The 20,308-nt window shown below is 41.4% G+C and overlaps 1 protein-coding gene across 2 annotated transcripts in view; it reads left to right on the forward strand.

Annotated features, from left to right (window-relative positions):
• The first annotated feature begins 252 nt into the window (after nt 1–252).
• The window catches only part of HACD3 (3-hydroxyacyl-CoA dehydratase 3), a 40,202-nt gene continuing 20,146 nt past the window's right edge, over nt 253–20,308 (forward strand). Inside the window, exons 1-3 of one of the 2 annotated variants that reach the window (XM_072809195.1) lie at nt 253–500; nt 17,785–17,827; nt 19,674–19,747. In XM_072809195.1, the coding sequence (XP_072665296.1) occupies nt 414–500; nt 17,785–17,827; nt 19,674–19,747 (204 nt within the window). In that variant the 5' untranslated portion in view covers nt 253–413. The remainder of the gene's footprint in view (nt 501–17,784; nt 17,828–19,673; nt 19,748–20,308) is intronic. The other variant, XM_072809196.1, reaches the window with a different exon arrangement.

Below are 20,308 nucleotides of genomic sequence, written 5' to 3' on the forward strand. Positions count from 1 at the left end.
GCAGGCGCTTAACCGCTGAGCCACCCAGGCATCCCTCGTTTTTCCTTTTTAAGCCTGTCTTAAAGCATCGCGCCGGGGAGGAGGGCAAAGCGCCCCGCATGCACCTGCTGATTCCCGACCTCCCCGGCGGCCTCCTCAAGCTGCAGCGTCACGGGCGCAGGCCCCGCCCCCTCCCACCTCTGCGCGGCCCGGCCCCGCCCCCTCCCGCGGGAGCCCGCGCCGCCCCCGCCCCCGCCCCCAATCTTCACTGCGCAAGCGCGGCCCCGGAGCGTGGGGTGTCTCGAGGTTGCCGGCTGCCGGCGCTCAAGAGCGCGGGGGTTTGTGGCCTGCGTTCGGCCGGCTCCAGTCGCTCACTCCCCGAGGCAGGCAGCGAGGCGCCGCGACCGTCTCCCCGCGCCCCGGGCAGTGTGGCCATGGAGAATCAGGTGCTGACGCCGCACGTCTACTGGGCTCAGCGACACCGCGAGCTGTATCTGCGCGTGGAGCTGAGTGACGTGCAGGTAAAGGCCGGTGCGGACGGCGGGACGAACGCGGGCCCGCATCCTGGGACCCGCCGATCTCCCCCATCCCCTTTGTCCCGGAGCGCGCGGGAGAGCCTGCAGTGCGCCAGCGGGTTCGGCGCCCCCGTGCACTTTGGGCGTCCAGGCCCAGGCACAGGCTGGCCCTCGTCGAGGAACACCCGCACACCTGGGGCCTGGGGCGCGACCCCCTGAGGGCTGCAGGTGCCTTCGGAGGCTGCGTGAGCCCTTCGCGGCCCTCGGAGACTGCCCCGGGCCTTCTCTTTGTTCGCAGTCTGCGGCCTGATGGAACCCGCTCTCGGCCCCGGAGGCCTGGCCGTCGAGGTTCGGGTGTGCCGAGGCCCTTCGGGTCGTGGGAAGAGCTCTTTGGCCCCGGGGTGCAGAACGACAGCGGCTTGCAGGGTGGTGGCTGGACGACCCGCGCTGGCCAGCGAGGTCCCGCCGGGCCGGTCCGACGTTCGCAAGGCCCGCCTCTGCCCCCCGCCCCCACCCGGAGGGGCCACACCCACCTTCCAACCGTTCAGTGATGGAAATCATTCTTATTAATTTTAATTTTAAAATCCACAAGACCCAGAGAAAGTGGATTCCTTCCACCCCCCTCCCCCCGTTTTGAAGGGTTGGGAGCTCAGGCTTGCGGAGTTGCATAGAGAACTTAAAAATTAAGTTACATCGAGCATTTATGTTTGATTTCCTTAGCCCCCTGTGTGAACAAGCCGATGCCTCCTAAATGGTTGGAGATACCAGGACCTGTGTACGCCCTGCCTCTGTCCAAACCATTCAGGATTCCAGGTTTTGAGAAACTGGAGTTTTTATCTCGAATGTTCTTTCTCCAGTCATCCTGACTCCCTACTTCTCCAGGACACCTATGGCGATTTGTAACCTCTTTCACTCCATGTAACTTTCTCTGCCCCCTGAGTCAGTTGTTTATGTTTCTATCTGTCCCCCTGTCTGGCATATTTCTTGCAAAGTGTAGGTGCTCTTTGAAGTGTGGATTTGATTTTGTTGAATTGAATCTCTGTTTCTGAAATTTAAACCTGTTTTCCCGCTGAAGGATAAAGACAGTCCTGGCCATAATGCCTTTAAATAGGATGTGGCATTGCATGGTGTGTCATTTAATGTGTTAAACCAAACTGGATTATATTTTTGCGTCAGAAGATGAGTAAATGTTCTGTACTGTCTCCCTCTACTCTGCTCCAGGGTGTTGCAGTAAAGAAGGAAACAAACAATCATTATTGATGGGGATCAAAGTCTCCATCTGGAGAGGGTTTTCAGTAAGTGAGGAACATGTGTTATGACAGTCTCTTTTTAAAAAGTAATTTAGTCAAGCATTATGTAGACCAATTAAACTCAGGCCCTACCCTCTCTAGGTGTCATCATGTAATTAAGGATGTACTATTCTGGGATACTTTTCAAAGCCGCAAACACTAAAGGTGTTTTTAGGGGACTAGGATGGTGGTGGTGGTCAGAAGAAATAGAAATTAGTTGGACAAGTGAAAGAATGCATCATATTTATGTTTGCCTTGAGAGAGCTAAACCTCTTAGTTAAGAAAGATGAATATGTGTTAATCATATTTGGTATATTTAGAAATATGAAAGGCATACATTTGTAATGTATTATGGTTAAAGAAATGAAAAGGTGGAGGAAAAAAATGGAAGTTTCTTTTGGAGAGAGAAATCCTTTTATTTCTGGGAAAAAATACCTCCCCTCCCCCCCAAGCAATGTGTTAATACCACTCATAAAAGAAATCTACCATGTGTGAGGTACTAGAGATTTACAGAGATGAGTCAGACAGCCTTGGCTTTCGAAGAGCATACTATCTAGAAGAACCATACAGGCAAAAAGTTTTGTGTAGGCATATGTTTATGGTTGAATTGGAGTTAAATTTGAACCAGGTCTCTGGTGTTAAAGGAATTTGTTACCTCTCTTATGTTTAGTTAGAGATGGCTTCCAGGAATGAGATGAAGTTTTCTTGTCAATCTGAGATTAGAAGAACTTTCTAGAAAGAGAAGGGCATAGACTCTTAGGTTGTCTGACTTATACCATGTCAATGCACGACAGCCAAAGACTGCCAGGGAAACACCTCTGGTTAAAAAGTTGGGTTTATTACACATTTCAACAAGGGAGAGCATAGCTCATGGGGGACAATGCTGTCTCATTAAGGGAGTTAGAACTGATTATAGGATTTGGATGCTGTCAGAAAACAGAGGCAATTCTGTGGTTGGTTATCAGAATAAATCTTATCTGTAAGGAGGAGAGACTAGTAAAAGAATAAAAGTAATTGGTAGAGAAGTAGCAGTCTCATTTTGGCCAAGAGAGAAGTATTGCCTGCTATTTTGGGGGTGGCATAGTGGCCACATTTTTGTCTGTGCTTATGCAAAATTATGAAATGACCTATGTCTCATTTCATCAAGGTTTCAGAATAACCTTGTCCAAGGTTGGTATTCTGTGACATTACGTTCAATAGGAGAATAACATGGCCGAGTTGTGAGTGACAGGCCACCCCCTGAATGTGAAGCCTGCTCTTTAAAAAAAAAAAAAAAAAAAAAAAAATCTCACTTAATTGCTCCATCTAGGGCTGTGGAACTGGTAATTCAGGCTCTGGATTGAGCAATTCACTTATTCAATGAAAACCGTTTGTGGAGCTCCTACTCCTATCTCATTAAGCTGGCTGCTGGGTTGTTGGACAGCTCTCTGTTGCTCCCTGTTTCTTGGCGTTTCCCACACCTTGTATGTGACTGACATTTACTGTCGAATTGCAGTTTGAGGGCATCAGCTTTGTTCCCTTCCCTTTCTGAGACACAGAGAACTGTCCAGTTTTCACATCTTTATTCTGTCCTTGGAGGTGCAGGGCTAGTGCCTGCTGAGAAACCACTACTGATGTGAGGGAGGAATGGTGTACAGTAAAGACTTCCAGTGGCAGCATTGTCTGTGTTTGAGGTAAGCAATAGCAAAGATGCCAGCTGGAGTCCAGTGGGCTAGGGCAAGGTTATTTTCAAATAGAGTTTATTTTCAAGATAAGCATAATAGACAAGTTTGTGCCAACAACCATAGCTGTTAAAGCATTTGTTCGTTTATCAAGGTTTTGGTTTGTAGATTTTAGTTGTATATAGACAAAGTGCATACCTTTGTTTGGGAGCTGTTTGACAGATACTGTCCTTGTCCTTACTTGGTGGACAGTCTGATAGAAAGAGAGGTAACCAAAGACATGAGATTGGGTTCTTGTGCTTCTACCTCCCATCTGGTGGCTATGGATGATTCACGTAATCCTATGTGCCTCAGTGTCTTCATCTGAATAAATGTGAATACACCTAATTTACAGGATTGTTTTGAGGTCTGAATGGATAATGGATTTGAAAGTGCTTTGTAAATTCTAGTTTGCTATTCTTTTTTATTGTTTAAGATTTTATTTATTTATTCATGAGAGAGAGAGACACACACACACACACACACACACACAGAGGCAGAGACACAGGCAGAGGGAGAAGCAGGCTCCATGCAGGGAGCCCGACATGGGACTCCATCCCGGGTCTCCAGGATCAGGCCTTGAGCTGAAGGCAGCACTAAACTCCTGAGCCACCCGGGCTGCCCATCTAGTTTGCTATTTAAGTGAAAGGGTTACTATTATAATATTAAACTTTAGGTGAGAGAGAGAAACACAAAGAGCAGTAGAAAAGGGTAGAGTCTATTAGCAGAGTTTTCCATATATCAAAACATATTGTATAGCAGAGGTGGCTTTGCATATTAATAGGAGAAAGGATCAACCATTCATGAGGTTGTTTGGGGATGGTTGGTAATCCAAATAGCAAAAAGATAAAATAAGACCTTCCCTCATGTCTTACACAAAAGTCAATTCCAGATGGTTAATGACCTGAATGCATAAGGCAAAACTAAAAGAAAATAGGGGAGACTATCTTTATGGTATTGCAACAGGGAAGAATGTATTAAACAAGACACTCAAAACATAAATCTTAAAGATTAACAAATGTAAGGCAAGTTGGAAGAAGATATCTACAGCTATCCCTGACAGATGACTAGCATCTGAAATATATAAAGAACCACTTACAGATCAATAAGAAAAAGAGGTATTAGGGATCCCTGGGTGGCGCAGTGGTTTAGCGCCTGCCTTTGGCCCAGGGCGCGATCCTGGAGACCCGGGATCGAATCCCACGTCAGGCTCCCGGTGCATGGAGCCTGCTTCTCCCTCTGCCTGTGTCTCTGCCTCTCTCTCTCTCTCTCTGTGACTATCATAAATAAATAAAAATTAAAAAAAAAAAAAAAAAAAAGAAAAAGAGGTATTACCCATTAGAAAAAGGGGCAGAAAATATAAGCAATTCAGAGTAAAAGGAAATAAGAATGGCCAATAACCCTGAAAAGATACTTGATCTCAATTGTAATAAGGGATATGTAAATTAAAGGGATAGTATTTGTTAGAAAATGGTAATTTTTTTTACATTAGATTGGGACAAATGAAAAATCCAACATTACCAATTGTTGGTGAGATTGTTCAGCAATAGGACATTTTTATACAATTCTCCCCCCAACCCCACCAAAGACCACCAGAAACATCTTGTTTTTAAATTTAATTTTATTTATTTAAATTCAGCTAATTAACATATAGTGTATTATCACTTTCAGAGGTAGAGGTCAGTGATCCATCAGTTGTATATAACATCCAGTGCTCATTATATCACATGCCCCTCTTAATGCCTGTCACCCAGTTATCCCAATCTCCCTCTCACAACCCTCAGTTTGTTTCCTATGATTAAGTCTCTTATGGTTTGTCTCCCTCTCTCATTTCATCTTGTTTTATTTTCCCCTCCCTTGTCCCATGTGCCTTTATTTTGAGAAACACCTTGTTTTAACAGTGGGTTTATTGCTTGTTTCAATGAGGGAGAACACATTTTGGGAACTGTGAGATGTCAATAAGAGGGTTTTAGAAATAAGTGGTTATAGGATTTGGGCTTTGGTTGGATGATTGGGAAAGGGCCTAAGGAAGTAGGGATTCATTTTAATGGGATGCTATTAGACTGTGGAGACAATTCTGTGATTGGATATTTTGTGGATGGCCCAGTGAATGACTTGTTCTTAGACAAAATTATGAGTTGACCTTATGTTGTGTCATTTTATCATGGTCTGAGTAACCTGAGTTGGTTTGCTATTCTTTGAGATTGTTTATGTTCAATAGGAGAGCAAAATGGCTTTGCTGTGAGTTTTAGACCAGTTTGTAATAATTTTCAGATCTAGCTGTGAATGTTAGATCAGTTTCAGACATCAGGACTGCCTATTTTCTTGCTTAAAAACAGTTTTAAAAATCATAAATATCTTTCTATATATAGTTCATTCTTCTGTACACATAAATTTAAGCAAAATAAATTGGTGAAATTTTTCCTAAACCATCTTCATATTTTAGAGTCTACTCTTCTGAATCGCTTTTCTACTCAGAGATGTCATGGTCTATGTTTTCCCACATAGTATCATCCTTCATACCATTAAGAGAACTAGTAATGTAGCATTTTTGGAAGATTGCCTTACTGTTATCTCTGCCATTTTTTTTTTCAAGTCATCATGACCTATTTATAAGTTTTGATGATGGCACTTTCTTGATCTGACCAGACGATGTCAACAGAATACTTCCAGATGAGAACCAGGACTCATACTCCTTCCTCAGACAGCCTTCAAGTGTTTTATTGACTGAAAAATAGTTGCAACTGTCTAGTCACGCCATCTGAAATAATAGCCAAGTTCACACACGTCAGGCCCTGACAGCCGTGTTACGGCTGCCACTTTGCCAAAGCACTTGTAAGGCGCTGCTATCAATTGTATATGCTGATTTTAGAGATATTAAATGTAAAAAAATGTGCATTTTAGAATTGATGAAACGTAGCAAAATTTGGAATTGTCAGGTAATAAGTTGTAGAATTTAAATTCCTGAGACAGGATGAGCTTGCCCAGGTAGAGTATAGATCAGAGGTTACCAACTCAAATGCCCAAAATAGTGGTAGTGTAGTGTAGTACAGTGTAGTAGTGTAGTGTAGTGATGAGGAGCCCAAATGTGTTTGAGCCTTGATTTGAATCTCGGTTTTGCCACTTGCTGACTTTGTAATCTCGGGCCAGTCATATAACCTCTGTAAGCCTCAGTTTCCCATTTGTAAAATCGTTACAACAATAGTACTATTTTTTTAGTGCTTTGTGTCTTTGTGTGTGTGATCTAATTATGTGGAATGTTTTGAACGATACCTGGCATATCTGAGTGCCCAGTAAATGTTTGTGAAGTGAGCTGGGTGGGGAGTGTGGTTAATTAGGAGGATAGGGTTCATCTTAAGGGAGGAGCTATTGTCATGTAAGAATGCAGATCTGAGGTTGGCATCTGATTTTCCTAATTGGTGAAAGAGAAGCTGGGAAACCGCTTTTTTTTTTTTTTTTTTTTTTTTTTAAGATTTTATTTATTTATTCATGAGAGACAGAGAGAGAGAGAGAGAGAAAGAGAAAGGCATCCTTATGATGCCTGAAGAGAGAGAGAGGCACAGACACAGGGAGAAGCAGGCTCCATACAGGGAGCCTGACATGGGATTCCATCTCGGGTCTCTGGGATCAGACCCTGGGCTGAAGGCGGCACTAAACTGCTGAGCCACTGGGGCTGCCCAGATTTTTTTTTTTAAATGAAAGAAACCTCACAGTTTTACACTGGATTTATTTAACAAATACATGTAAAGGCTTATTGTGTGTTTGGGAGTCTTCCAGACTCCAGGACTTGGGCATGAGCATGGGTGATGGAGGGCCCTCCTCTCAATGAAATTTATGTGCTAAAGCTGGTGGTGGTGGTGGTGGAAGAGTTATAATCAAAGTGAACAAATTCATTGAATAGTTCCAGATAACAACAAATGCTAAGGAGAAGGCAAAACAAGAAAAATATGAGAAGGGGTCATGAGAACTGCCACAGATTGGGTTGTCAGGGAAGGTCTTTTTGAGGAAGTGTCATTTGAGCAGAGACCTAAATGTGAAGAAACTGCAAAATTATGAGGACTGAATGTCGTGGGAAGAGGGAACAGCTCCTGCAGAATCACTAGGTGGAAAGTACTTGCTGGTGAAGTCAAATTAAAAATTAGTCCATAAATAAAACAAAAGCAATTCTCTGTGGGCATATAAAATATTTGGCCCTTTCAGATGCCAGTATATGGCAGAAAACTGATAGATGTTAAAATCTGGTGCCAGGGCGCCTGGGTGGCTCTGTCAGTTAAACATTGCCTTTGGCTCAGGTCATGATGTCAGGGTCCTGGGATCGAGTCCCGTTGGGCTCCCTGTTCAGTGGGGAGCCTACTTCTCCCTCTCCTGCTGCTTGTGTGCACATACTCTCCCTCCCTCTCCCAAGTAAATAAATAAAATCTTTAAAAAATAAGAACTGGTGGAGATAGGAAGCAGTCCAGGGTTGAATCCTAAGCTACTCAGCCATTTAGAAGTTGAGCAGAGGAGAAAGGACAACAAAGGATAGAAAAGGAATAACATGAGCCATAAAATCCAGATGGTGCCCTTAGTGTGTGTCCTGGAAGCCATTTCTGTGGGGTGTAGTCACCTGTGTCCTGTGCTGCTTAGGGGTTAGGTATGATGAGATTATATGTCTATTGGATTTGCCAGTATGGAGGTTATTGATCTTAATAATAACAGTTTCAGTGGAGTGGTAGTGATAGAGGCTAGATCAGAGTGGATTCAAGAGTAAAATTTTTTTTAAGGATTTTATTTATTTATTCATGAGAGACACAGAGAGAGGCAAAGACATAGGCAGAGGGAGAAGTAGGCTCCCCTCCGAGAGACCAATGAGGGACTCAATCCCAGGACCCTGGGATCATGACCTGAGCCAAAGGCTGATGCTCAACCACTGAGCCACCCAGGTGCCCCAGGAATTAAGACCTTGAAGAAATGGCTGATTATTCCAAGCCTGTACTAGAGAAAATATATACTCAAAGGCTACAAAGTCATGTCAGAATAACATAGGAGCTGGTCTGAAGGGATTTCCACTGGCCAAATTTGTGATCATTTGAACAGCAACAAGAATAAGAGTGGGTTTTGACCAAGGGAACTAAAAGCCAAGATCCATCAGTCCATAGTGATACTTTAAAGGAAAGGAAGATGGTGATGCTGAGGGAGGCTTAGTGGAAGGGGCAGGAAGTGGGTGCAGTTACAAAAGAGCAGTGCCAGGGATCTGGAAGCGTTCAGTATCTTGACTTTGATGGAGGGATGAACCTACACTTGTAATAAATCCTATAATACTTACACATGTGCACTCAAATGGATAGAAGTCAAACTGGGAAACTGTAAATAAGGTAAGTGGGCCATATCAATGTCCATATCCTGACTGTGATACTATATTACAGGTATGTAAGATATTGTCTTGGGGAAAAATGGGGCAAAGAGTGCTAGGGGTCTCTTGGTGTTCCTTCTTATCACTGCACATGGCTTTATAATTATCTCAATACAAATTGCAGTATAAAAAAATAAAGAGGGAAAAGAGAGAGAAAGGGAAAACCCTTACAGAAGAATGCCAGCTAAAAAATGAAGAAAGAATGATTGAATTAGGGCAGCCCCGGTGGTGCAGCGGTTTGGCGCGGCCTGCAGCCTGGGGTGCGATCCTGGAGACCTGGGATCGAGTCCCACATCGGGCTCCCTGCGTGGAGCCTGCTTCTCCCTCTGGCTGTGTCTCTGCCTCTCTCTCTCTGTCTATGAATAAATAAATAAAATCTTTAAAAAAAAATCTTTAAAAAAATAAAATCTTAAAAAAAAAGAATGATTGAATTAGAAAATCATCGTTGTGTGGCCTCCAAATCAGGCAAGGATTACCAGTGGATGACAGTTCTATTGAAGGAAAGAGTGTAGAGAGTAGGAGGTTACACTGTTAGACACTTACTAATTACAAAAGAAAAAATACCTTTGAAGTAGAGGGTTTTGGCGGTCCCCATCTCTTAATTAAATGATCAAGGTTAGTATCACCCATCTGATGGCACAGGCCTCTTCCTTATGATGCCTTAAGAAGTACTCTTATCAAAAAAAAAAAAAAAAAAAAAGAAAGAAAGAAAGAAAAAAGAAATACCCATGTCACCTATGAAATATTCTTGTCAAAAATGATTAATATGAAGGGATGTCCAGACAAATCCAGAACGTGATACATGTTTTGAGGTAACTGGTGTGGATTAAAAATAGTAAAAGTAGAAGTCTGTGTTATTCAGATAGAACAGTCAGATGGAATGTATGAACGTTGATTGGATTTATTTATTTATTTATTTATTTATTTATTTATTTTTCAGGCAAAAATGTAGTAATGGTTTAAAAGTAGCCACATCAAGAGCTCCATTGTGAATTGGGCTCTATTTTCTCTTCCTTTGAATCTGGGCAGGTCCTGTGGCAACTTAATTAATAGAATGCTGCAAAATGATGCTGTGGCCAGTTCCAGTCCTAACCTTTTTAAGAGGACTGCCAGCTTGTGCTTCTCTCTTAGAACACTTTATTTTTTTTTTTTTCTTTTCTTTTTTTTAATTTTATTTATTCATGAGAGACACAGAGAGAGAGGCAGAGACATAGGCAGAGGGAGAAACAGGCTCCCTATGGGGAGCCTGATGTGGGAGTCGATCCCAGGACCCTGGGATCCCGACCTGAGCCAAAGGCAGAAGCTCAACCACTGAGCCACCCAGGTGTCCCTCTTAGAACACTTTCTATTAAGACATTTCCTCCCAGAACTCAGCAGCCCAACTGTGAGAAACCCAAATCACACAGAGAGGTCACACATACAGGTACTCCAGTCAGCAGTCCCAGCTAAACTCTCAAATGACAACCAACGTCAACTCTGAGCCATTGGAGTGACCCATCTTGGATGTGCCAGCCCAATATACTACAGAGCTAGCCAACATCACATGGAGCATAACTGTCCAGCTAAGCTCAGTCACCATGCATAGCTTAGTTTAAGATAATAAAACGGTAGTTTTAAGCGGTGAAGTTCTGCATTATAGTAGGTAACTGAAACAAACATTTTTTCAGGCAATTGTTTTTGTTTGTGGTTTTTTTTTTTAATTTTTTATTTTTTTATTTAAGATAGTCACAGAGAGAGAGAGATTGGCAGAGACACAGGCAGAGGGAGAAGCAGGCTCCATGCACCGGAGCCCCACGTGGGATTCGATCCCGGGTCTCCAGGATCGCCCTGGGCCAAAGGCAGGCGCCAAACTGCTGCACCACCCAGGGATCCCCTCAGGCAATTGTTTGAATAGAAACTATAGTGGAAGATACAGAATTTTTGTTTCTAGGTGTGAGAAAATTGTGGTCATTATGTAAGAGAACGTCCTTGTATTTAGAAGAAGCATGCTGAAAGGTTCAGAGATAAAGTGTCGTGATGTCTGCAGTTGGTGAAATGGTTGAGAAAAGTCGCATGTATAAAAAGCTAGTATGATAAATATAATCGATTGATGAATGGCATGAGTATTCATTATACTGTTTTTCTCCTCAGTGTTTTAAATGCATTAAATTTTTTTCGAAATAAAATATTGGGTTGAGACACTTTTTTAGGAGGGATGCCCAGCACCCGCCTGTGTATTTGGTGATTCACTAGAAAGACCTTTGAGATTCAGTGTATAGTTTACTCCAGGTGGAGTGCAGCGAAATTCCATGCAACAGGGCTTGGTCTCATCCTCTCAAACCTTCCTGTGGGTGTACACTTGAGTTGCTCTTTTTTTCCAGCGGTGAAAACTGCAGTGACTTATGTGTAATGTTTCTGCCCAGGGAAGCCCATTAGAGAGTTAGCACTCACGTACCCAAATTCTAGACTCCCAGAAGGAAAGTTGGTGTTCACCATTAATCCCATTGTCTGTAGGCACAGTGAACCAACTGTTAGGGGATGGAGGAAAGCCAGGTTTTCCGATGCCTGCCAAGGGCTGATCTTGGAAACAGTACCTTATAAAGATAGCAGCCTCATGCTTGTTCTATAACTTTCTTTGTGCATATATTAATCACATACATGTGCAAAACTAAATACTGATGATTTATTTATTTACATATTTTATTTGAGAGAGAAAATAAGTGAGAGATATCAAGTATGTGCACAAGGCAGGAGAGAGACGGGGAGAGGAGAAGCAAACTCCCCACTGAGTAGGGAGCCCAGCTCAGAGCTCGATTCCAGGACCCTGAGACCATGACCTGAGCCAAACGCAGATGCTTAACTGACTGAGCCACCCAGGTGGCTTAAATACTAATGATTTAAATGAGATCTAAACGTCTAAAGGCTTAGGTAGCAGATAGTCCACTGAACTCTGTAATTCTGTCAGAAATTATGAAAATGGGATGAAATCCATCCCAACTCCTATCCCCAGAGGCCCTAGCACTAAGCAGAGGAGTTAAAAATCATTAGTTGGCTCTTAAAAGATTATAAGATTATATAGCCCAAGTGTACACAGTTTTGAAGATCTAAAAATGCCCATGAATTTAGTTTAAAGTGATCACAACTGGTGGAGGCCAGCTCCTAAGTGCGTGGCAAACGCAGATCCTGGTGACAGAGCTGTGCTGATAATCAGATTAGAGTTTTAGACAAAAGTGTATTTTCAGAGATAGAAAGGTCATTTCATAATGATAGAGGTTTGAATTCATCAGGAAGGTAGAACAATATTAAAGTTATATGTAACTAACAGCCTCATAAATACATAAAATAATAGAATACATAAAATAATAGAAGGAGAAGGAGAAACAGACTAGTTGACAATAGTGTGATTGCTCAGTAATTGATAGAATAACAAGATAAAATCCAGTAAAGATATAGATTATGTGAACGAATGGTTAGCAGTAAATCCAGTAGAACACTGTATCTAAATTCCAGAACATACATTTAAGTTCACTCAGAACATTTATGCAGTTTGACTCTGTAGTGTTTCCGAGTGTAGGTCTCCACAAATTTGAAAGGATTAAAATCATACAGAGAATGCCCTCTGATCATTGTACAGTTCAAGTGGAAGTTAATAACAAGATAACTAGAAAATCTCATATGTTTGGAAATTAAATACTTCTCAGTAACCCATGTGTCAAGAGAGAAACAATAATGAATACTAGGAAATATGTCAGACTGAATAATAATGAAAATACTACATTCAAAACTTGAAATATGTAACCAAAGTAGAGGTTGGCAGGAAATTTATATTCTTTTTTTTTTTTTTTTTAAATGCAGCTGACATATTAGTGTCAGGTGTACAGCATAGTGATTTGACATCTATATACATTATGAAATGATCACCACAGAAAGTCTGTTACATCAGTCACTGTATAGAGTTATTATATTATTGACTAGATTCCCTTTACCTTATATTCCCATGACTTAGTTTTATTTTTTTTAAAGACTGTTTATTAGAGAGAGAGCAAGCATGCGAGTGTGTACAAGCCAGGGGAAGGGGCAGAGGGAGAGGGAGAAGCGGACTCCCCTTGAGCAGGGAGCCTGATGTGGGCCTTGATTCCAGGACCCTGGGATCATGACCGAGCCGAAGGCAGGTGCTTAACCGATTGAGCCACCCTGGTGCCTCTATTTATTTTATAACTGGAAGTTTGTACCTCTTAATCTCCTTTACCTATTTCACTTATTCCCTTACCCCTCTCTTCTCTGGCAACTACCAGTTTGTTCTTTGTATTTATGAGTGTTTTCTGTTTTGCATTTTTGTTTTTTTTTTTTTAGATTCCACATATATGTGAAATCATACAGTATTTGTTTCTTTCTGTAAGACTTACTTCACTTAGCATAATAGCCTCTAGGTCCAGTCATATTGTCATGAATGGCAAGATAGCGTTCTTTTTGGTGGCTAGTATTCCATTGTGTATATATGCCACATCTTCTTTACCCATTCATCTCTTGCTTACGTATTTTTGCCATTATAAATAAATAAATAAAAAATAATGCTGCTGTGAACGTAGGGATGCATATATCTTTTCAAATTGGTGTTTTCATTTCCTTTGAGATAAATACCCAGAAGTAGAATCGCTGGATTATATGGTAATTCTACTTTTAATTTTTTGAGGAACCTCCACACTGTTTTCCATAGTGGCTGCACTAATTTGCATTCCCATCAACAGTACATGGGGCTCCCTTTCCTCCACATCCTCACCAAGCTTTTTTAGGGGGGTGGAGAGGGAGATTTTTTTGGATAATAGCCATTCTGACAGGTGTAAGGTGATAGGGTTTTGATTTGCATTTCCCTGATGATTAGTGATGTTTAGCATCTTTTCATGTGTCCATTGGCCATCTGTATGCCTTCTTTGGAAAAATGTCTATTCAGATCCTGGGCCTATTTTTAAATTGGATATTTTTTTGATGTTGAGTTGTAGATGAATTCTTGATAGATTTTGGATATTAATCTCTTATAGTAAAGATCACTTACAAATGTCTTTTCCCATTCAAGAATTGCCTTTTTGTTTTGTTAATGGTTTCCTTCACTGTGCAAAAGCTTTTTAGTTGGAGGTAGTCCTATTTGTTTGTTTTACTTCTTTGTCCTTGCCTGAAGAGACAGCTCCAAAACAACTTTTTTCTTTTTGTTTAAGATTTGTTTTAGAGAGAGTGCATGCAAGGAAAGCAGTGGGGAGGGGCAGAGGGAAAGGGAGAGAGAGAGTCTGAAGCCTACTGAGCTGAGCATGGAACCTGGTATAGTGCTCAAATTCAGGACCCTGAGATCATGACCTGAACTAAACCAAGAGTTGGATGCTCAACTGGCTGCGCCACCCAGGTACCCCCCTCCCCCAAAATATTTCAAAGACCAATGTCCAGGATTTTACTATCTATGTTTTCTTTTAGGAGTTTTATTGTTTCAAGTCTTACATTGAAATTTTTAATCTATAATCTATTTTGAGTTTATTTTTGTAGATGGTGTGAGAAAGTGATCCAATTTTATTCTTTTACTTGTAGTTGCCCAGTTTTTCCAACACCATTGATAGAAGAGACTGTCTTTTCCTCATTGCATATCCTTGCCTCCTTTGCCATAGATTAATTGACCATGGAAGGGTGGCTTTATTTCTGGGCTCTCTGTTCTGTTTCATAGATTTATGTGTCTATTTTTTTTATGTGTCTATCTTTGTACAAGTACTATACTAATACTATTTTGGTTACTATAGCTTTGTAGTATGCTATATATGTGTGTGTGTGTATATATATGTATATATGTATATAGCTTTGTAATTCCTATAGTTTGAAATCAGGGAGCATGATATCCAGCTTTGTTCTTCTTTCTCAAAATTACTTTGGCTGTTTGGGGTCTTTTTGTTGCTCTGTACAAATTTTAAGATTATTTATTCTAGCTCTGTGAAGAATGCCATTGGTATTTTGGTAGGGAGTGCATTTCATCTGGAGATTGCTTTGGGTAGTGGACATTTTACCAATATTAATTCTTCTAATCCATGAGCATGGAATATATCTTTCCATTTATTTGCATCCTCTTTAATTTCTTTTGTCAATGTCTTAGTTTTCAGAGCACAGGTCTTTCACTTCTGTAGTTAATTTTTTCCCTAGATTATTTTATTCTTTCTGATGCAATTGCAAATGAAGTTGTTTTCTTCATTTCTCTTTCTGGTAATTCATTATTAGTGTATAGAAGTACAGCACATATCTGTGTATTGATTTTGTATCCTGCAACTTTATGGAATTCATTGATTCTAGTAGTTTTTTGGTGGTATTTTTATGGTTTTCTGTATATAGTTTCATGTCATCTGTAAATAATGGTAATTTTACCTTTTTTTTTTTTTTTTTTTTTACCAATTTGTATGCCTTTTGTATTTGTTTTTTTGCCTGATTGCTGTGGCTAGGATTTACAGTACTGTATTAAATAAAAGTGAGGAGGTTGGTCATCCTTATCTTCCTGATCCTAGAGGAAAAGCTTTCAGGTTTTCACCATTGATTATATATGATGTTAGCTGTGAGTTTGTCCTCTATGACCTTTATTTTTTTAATTTTTTATAGTTTACTTTTTTTTAAGATTTATTTATTTATTTATTCAGAGAGAGAGAGAGAGAGAGGCAGAGACACAGGCAGAGGGAGAAGCAGGCTCCATGCAGGGAGCCCGACGTGGGACTCGATCCTGGGTCTCCAGGATCACACCCTGGGCTGCAGGCAGCGCTAAACCGCTGTGCCACCAGGGCTGCCCCTCTATGACCTTTATTATGTAGAGGTGTATTCCACTTTGTTGAGAGGCTTTATCATAAATAATGATAAATTTTATGTACTTATCATTGGATATTAAATTTTGTCAGATGCTTTTTCTTCTTTATTGAGATAATTATATGACTTTATCCTTCATTTTGTTAATGTGTATCATGTTGATTTGTTTGCTGGTCTAATATTGGACCATCTTTGCATCCCTGGAGTAAGTCACTTGATCATGGTATATGATTCTATTAATGTATTGTTGAATTCAGTTCACTAATTTTATTTAAGGATTTTATTTATTTTTGAGAGAGAGAAAGTGCAGGAGGGGCAGAGGGAGAGGGAGACACAGACTCCTCACTGAGCAGGGAGCCCAAAGCAGGGCTTGAGCCCAGAACCTTAAGACCCCGGGCCGCTGAGATTATGACCTGAGCCAAAGGCAGATGCTTAACTGACTGAGCCAACCAGGAGGTCCTCAGTTTGCTAATATTTTGTTGAAGATTTTTGCTTCTGGGTTCATCAGAGATACTGATATGTGTGTTTGTGTGTGTGTGTGTGTTTGTAGTATTTTGTCTGGTTTTGGTATCAGGGTAATGGTGGCCTCGTGGAATAGCTTTGGAAATGTTCCTTCCTCTTCAATTTTTTGAAATAGTTTGAGAAAGATGGATATTAGCTCTTCTTTAAATGTTTGGTAGAGTTTACCGTTGAAGCCATTTGGTCCTGGACTTTTGTTTGTCAGAAGTTTTTCAATACGGATTCAATTTCATTCCTTTTTCCTTCCAAGTGACTTAGAGTATAGGAAACACACTGAGATGGGCAAGAAGTGACCTGGGTAGGAAACTTAACCCCAAGACATTCTAGAACTTTATTTAGCTTTAATGAGAATATTTACATCAAAACGCTGTTTCCCTTACTGAGGAACCATGCCCCTGGAAGTGTAGCCTCTTTGCTGAGGTTCCCTAACTCCCCCTTCCTGCCACAGAGATCATCTAGAATTTGAAGCTCCTTTGGGTGAGCATCTCAGCTTGAGATCTGTACTCCCACTGGGGAGGTTCTCAACATGAAGCTTGGCTCAAATGCCCCTCCGCCCCCAGCCTTCATTCTTTCCCTTTTCCTAACACTCTTGGCTGTGAATAGAGCATGTAGGTTCCCTCTCCCCATTGGAATACCCCCTTTCCAACCTTCTGCCTTGTTGGTTTCCTTCAATGCCTGATGGAGCACAGAGAGCTGAGCCTGCAGGAGAAAAATAAATGAATTAGTTACAGCACTGGAAACAACATACTGCTCCTTGCTTATTAATTTGTGCTGGGAGGTAGGAGGTAATTTCTCATCCATTAAAAAAAGAATTAAAAAAAAAAAAAAGAATTTAGTAGTTTCACTTTAAGTTATGCTATTAAAGTCATGTAGCAATTTCTGGGAATAAGTGAACAATTTGGAGAATTTTGATCTCTTCGTGTTGGTTCGGATGGGGGTTAAGAGCACAGAGCCTGAGGGAGGGATGCGCATAGCATGTTTCCATTTTGAATGGATCCCCTGTAATTGTCAACCCTTCTCTCCACCTACTGGAATGAATTTATTCTTCATGTGCAGTATAGGTTTCACTTCTGGTGAACCTTTCCTCAGCCATCCTATTCTTGTGCTTGCTCTTGTTAACACCTATAACACTAACTGCTTTTTACTACTCTCTTGGTCTTGAGCATATGTTACTTGATACTATTTGGGATCTTCTTACAGGAAATGAGTCATCATCTGTTCCATTAGATTTTCTGCCTCCACAGCTCAGGGACTGAGTCTTAGAGATCTGTGTACTCTCCGGAAATACCTCCCATAGCACCTTGTACCATTTGCCATGATCAGAATGGACTGAGTCAGTATCTGATTATTCTGCACAGTTAGAGCAGTTCAGCATTATTCTTACAGATGCCTACAATCTCAGATGGGTACAGACAGACATAGAAAACCCCTGCACTGAGCTGTGCATAAACAACTAAATATATTTTCTGGGGGAGGCACAGGTAGGAGGCTGAGTCCCTAAGGGGGAAGGATGGTGGGGAGTTAGCCCCGGTTTTAATTTCATTTTTCTCCTATTAAAATGCCCTTCTCGCATCCTTGGTCTCTTTTCACAGAATCCTGCCATCAGCATCACTGAAAATGTGCTGCATTTCAAAGGTCAGTATCCGGGCAAATGCTCCCAGCTCTCTACACAGCTAAAGAGGCATGGTGGTGGTTACTTTTTCTTTTTCTTTTTATCTATTTGTTTTATTCCCTTTCTATTGATGCTCACCTCTCTGCTGCTCTTGGGGTAAACTAGATTGTTTTGAAATACACGATTAGAAAAGTCAAAAAACTTATTAGGACTTAGAAGTCCTGCTTTCCTCTTGGAGAAGCAGTAGATAGAGTGAGAAGGAATCCCCGACTGGAAATCAGGAGATCTGTCTTCTAGCTCTAATTCTGCTATCCTTGGACAACTTACGGACTTCTCTGGACTTAACGTGAAGATATTTGGTTATAATCTGTGTTTCTCAAACTTTAGGACCTAGGGACATCTGAGAATATGTCCTAATGATCCTCCTGGGCCATGGACCCTAGTTTGAGAAAACATGTTAAGAATTAAATATGGTCACTTTAAGTGATACTTGGCTAAGCTTGTGTGTCAGTACTTGATTATAAGGTAGCCATTTAGATGATCCAGAATACACATCTTTTTTTTTTTAAAGATTATTATAATTGAAACAAAAATTAGAAATTTTCTTAATGAGACTCTTCAGCTCTCTGATGCTACACTTAAACAGGCCAGTTTAAGAAACACGGCTTTCTAGATGATACCTCAAGCCTTTGTAGCTCTGACAGTCTTTGATTCTGTGAATCTGCCTCTGGCTCTGTTCTCCTCGGTAGTCAGCAGGTATGCTGCTGTGCCTGAGAGGGTAGGTCAGATTCCTTGTCACCCAGTGGGGTGGGATTCCCCTTCCTCTCTCTTTGTTCTAGTTCCTTGGAATGTCTTTAGTCAGTGACTGGGGTTATGGGACATTGACATTTCTGCTTTACTTGAAATCCCATCTACCTTAATATGCTTGCATGAACGCACAGCCTGGCTTTTATATCACCTTTTCAAGGTGAGAGCAGTTGTGGCAGTGGCTCAGAGCTTTTGGCTGTTAATACATTTGAAAGGAAGTTAAGGGATGAAAGCGTATCTTGCCACTCGGAGATTATGGACTGCTCAACCTTAAGGAATTTCTGGTCTCAGAACAATAGGCACTTGTAGCAAATATTAGGCAAGTTATACCACATGTGGCCGGATGAGGAAAGAAACCAAATGATGGACAAGTCAGAGAGAGGAGAAGAGATGCCCAGCAGCCATTGACACCTAGGCATGACACCTGTTTGTTTTGGGGAAAGGAGCCATGTCAAGGCACGAGGATGGTGTAATGGTCCACTCAGGGTCTTTCCTCCCAGATCCATTTGTCCTCTCAGGAATGAGCTGAGGAAATCATATTTCTCTTTTTTGTTCCCTTTGAAATGTGTTAAAGGGGAAGTCAGCTTCTTCATTTTCTAAACTTGGTTGGGAGGTGTTAGATTCAGAGCTTTCTTTGAGGCAGTCCAGCATTTCCGTGTGCTCTGCAGCTTTCCTTAGTGGTAGTCAAGATAACATACCCACCTGCTATTTCTGGGCCCTGGAGTCAATGCCAAAGTAAACGTGAAAGTTAAATTTATAGCTCTGTGACCTCTTTGGCTTTGCTTTTGGTATTCTTTTTCCTGCCTATTATTTGTACTGGATATTATCAAAGCCACATTGGGAGATTAAGTAAATGTTCTGGAACTGATCGTCAGAAGGACATATGGAGGTGAACTTTTGTCCGGGATCCAGCTTATCTAGCTGTTGAGTGGCTCTGCTCACAAGTCCCTACTCATTTTGGCAGGACTCATTACTGTTTGTATACTTCTGAAAGAACTGCACCAAGCTTTTGGATGGCCTCACTTTGCCAGTTCTCAGTAACCCACATTTCTTTCTTCATAGCTCAGGGACACGGCGCCAAAGGAGACAACGTGTATGAATTTCACTTGGAGTTCTTAGACCTTGTGAAACCAGAGGTATGTTCTTTCTTTTCTCATTTCCCTTCCCATTTTAGGAAATAAATACTAGGAGTTCAGTGAAATATGGGGGGTTGGGGTTTTGGGGGAAAAAGGATAAAAACCAAAGGAGAATATAGTCCTTTGGTTGGGGACTGAGTCTCGATTTTAGCTGCAGAGGAGTGGGAAAGCCAGAAAGCCTCAGGTGAATCTGGGCTCTGCCTTTCTTAGCAGTGTGAACAAGTCTCTTCACTTTTGTGAGTTAGTTCCCTCATGTTTTATTTATTTATTTTTTTTAAAATTTTTTTATTTATTTATGATACTCACAGAGAAAGAGAGAGAGAGAGAGAGAGGCAGAATCATAGGCAGAGGGAGAAGCAGGCTCCATGCACCGAGCCCGACGTGGGATTTGATCCCGGGTCTCCAGGATTGCGCCCTGGGCCAAAGGCAGGCGCTAAACCACTGCGCCACCCAGGGATCCCTCCCTCATGTTTTAAATGAAGGGTTGGACTAAGAAATCCTTAGGGTCCTTTCTAGCTCTGATATTTTCTGATGTTAGTGAAGACAGAGGAGTATGACACT

Source organism: Canis lupus, chromosome 32 (genome assembly GCF_048164855.1).
Source record: "Canis lupus baileyi chromosome 32, mCanLup2.hap1, whole genome shotgun sequence".
Taxonomy (NCBI): domain Eukaryota; kingdom Metazoa; phylum Chordata; class Mammalia; order Carnivora; family Canidae; genus Canis; species Canis lupus.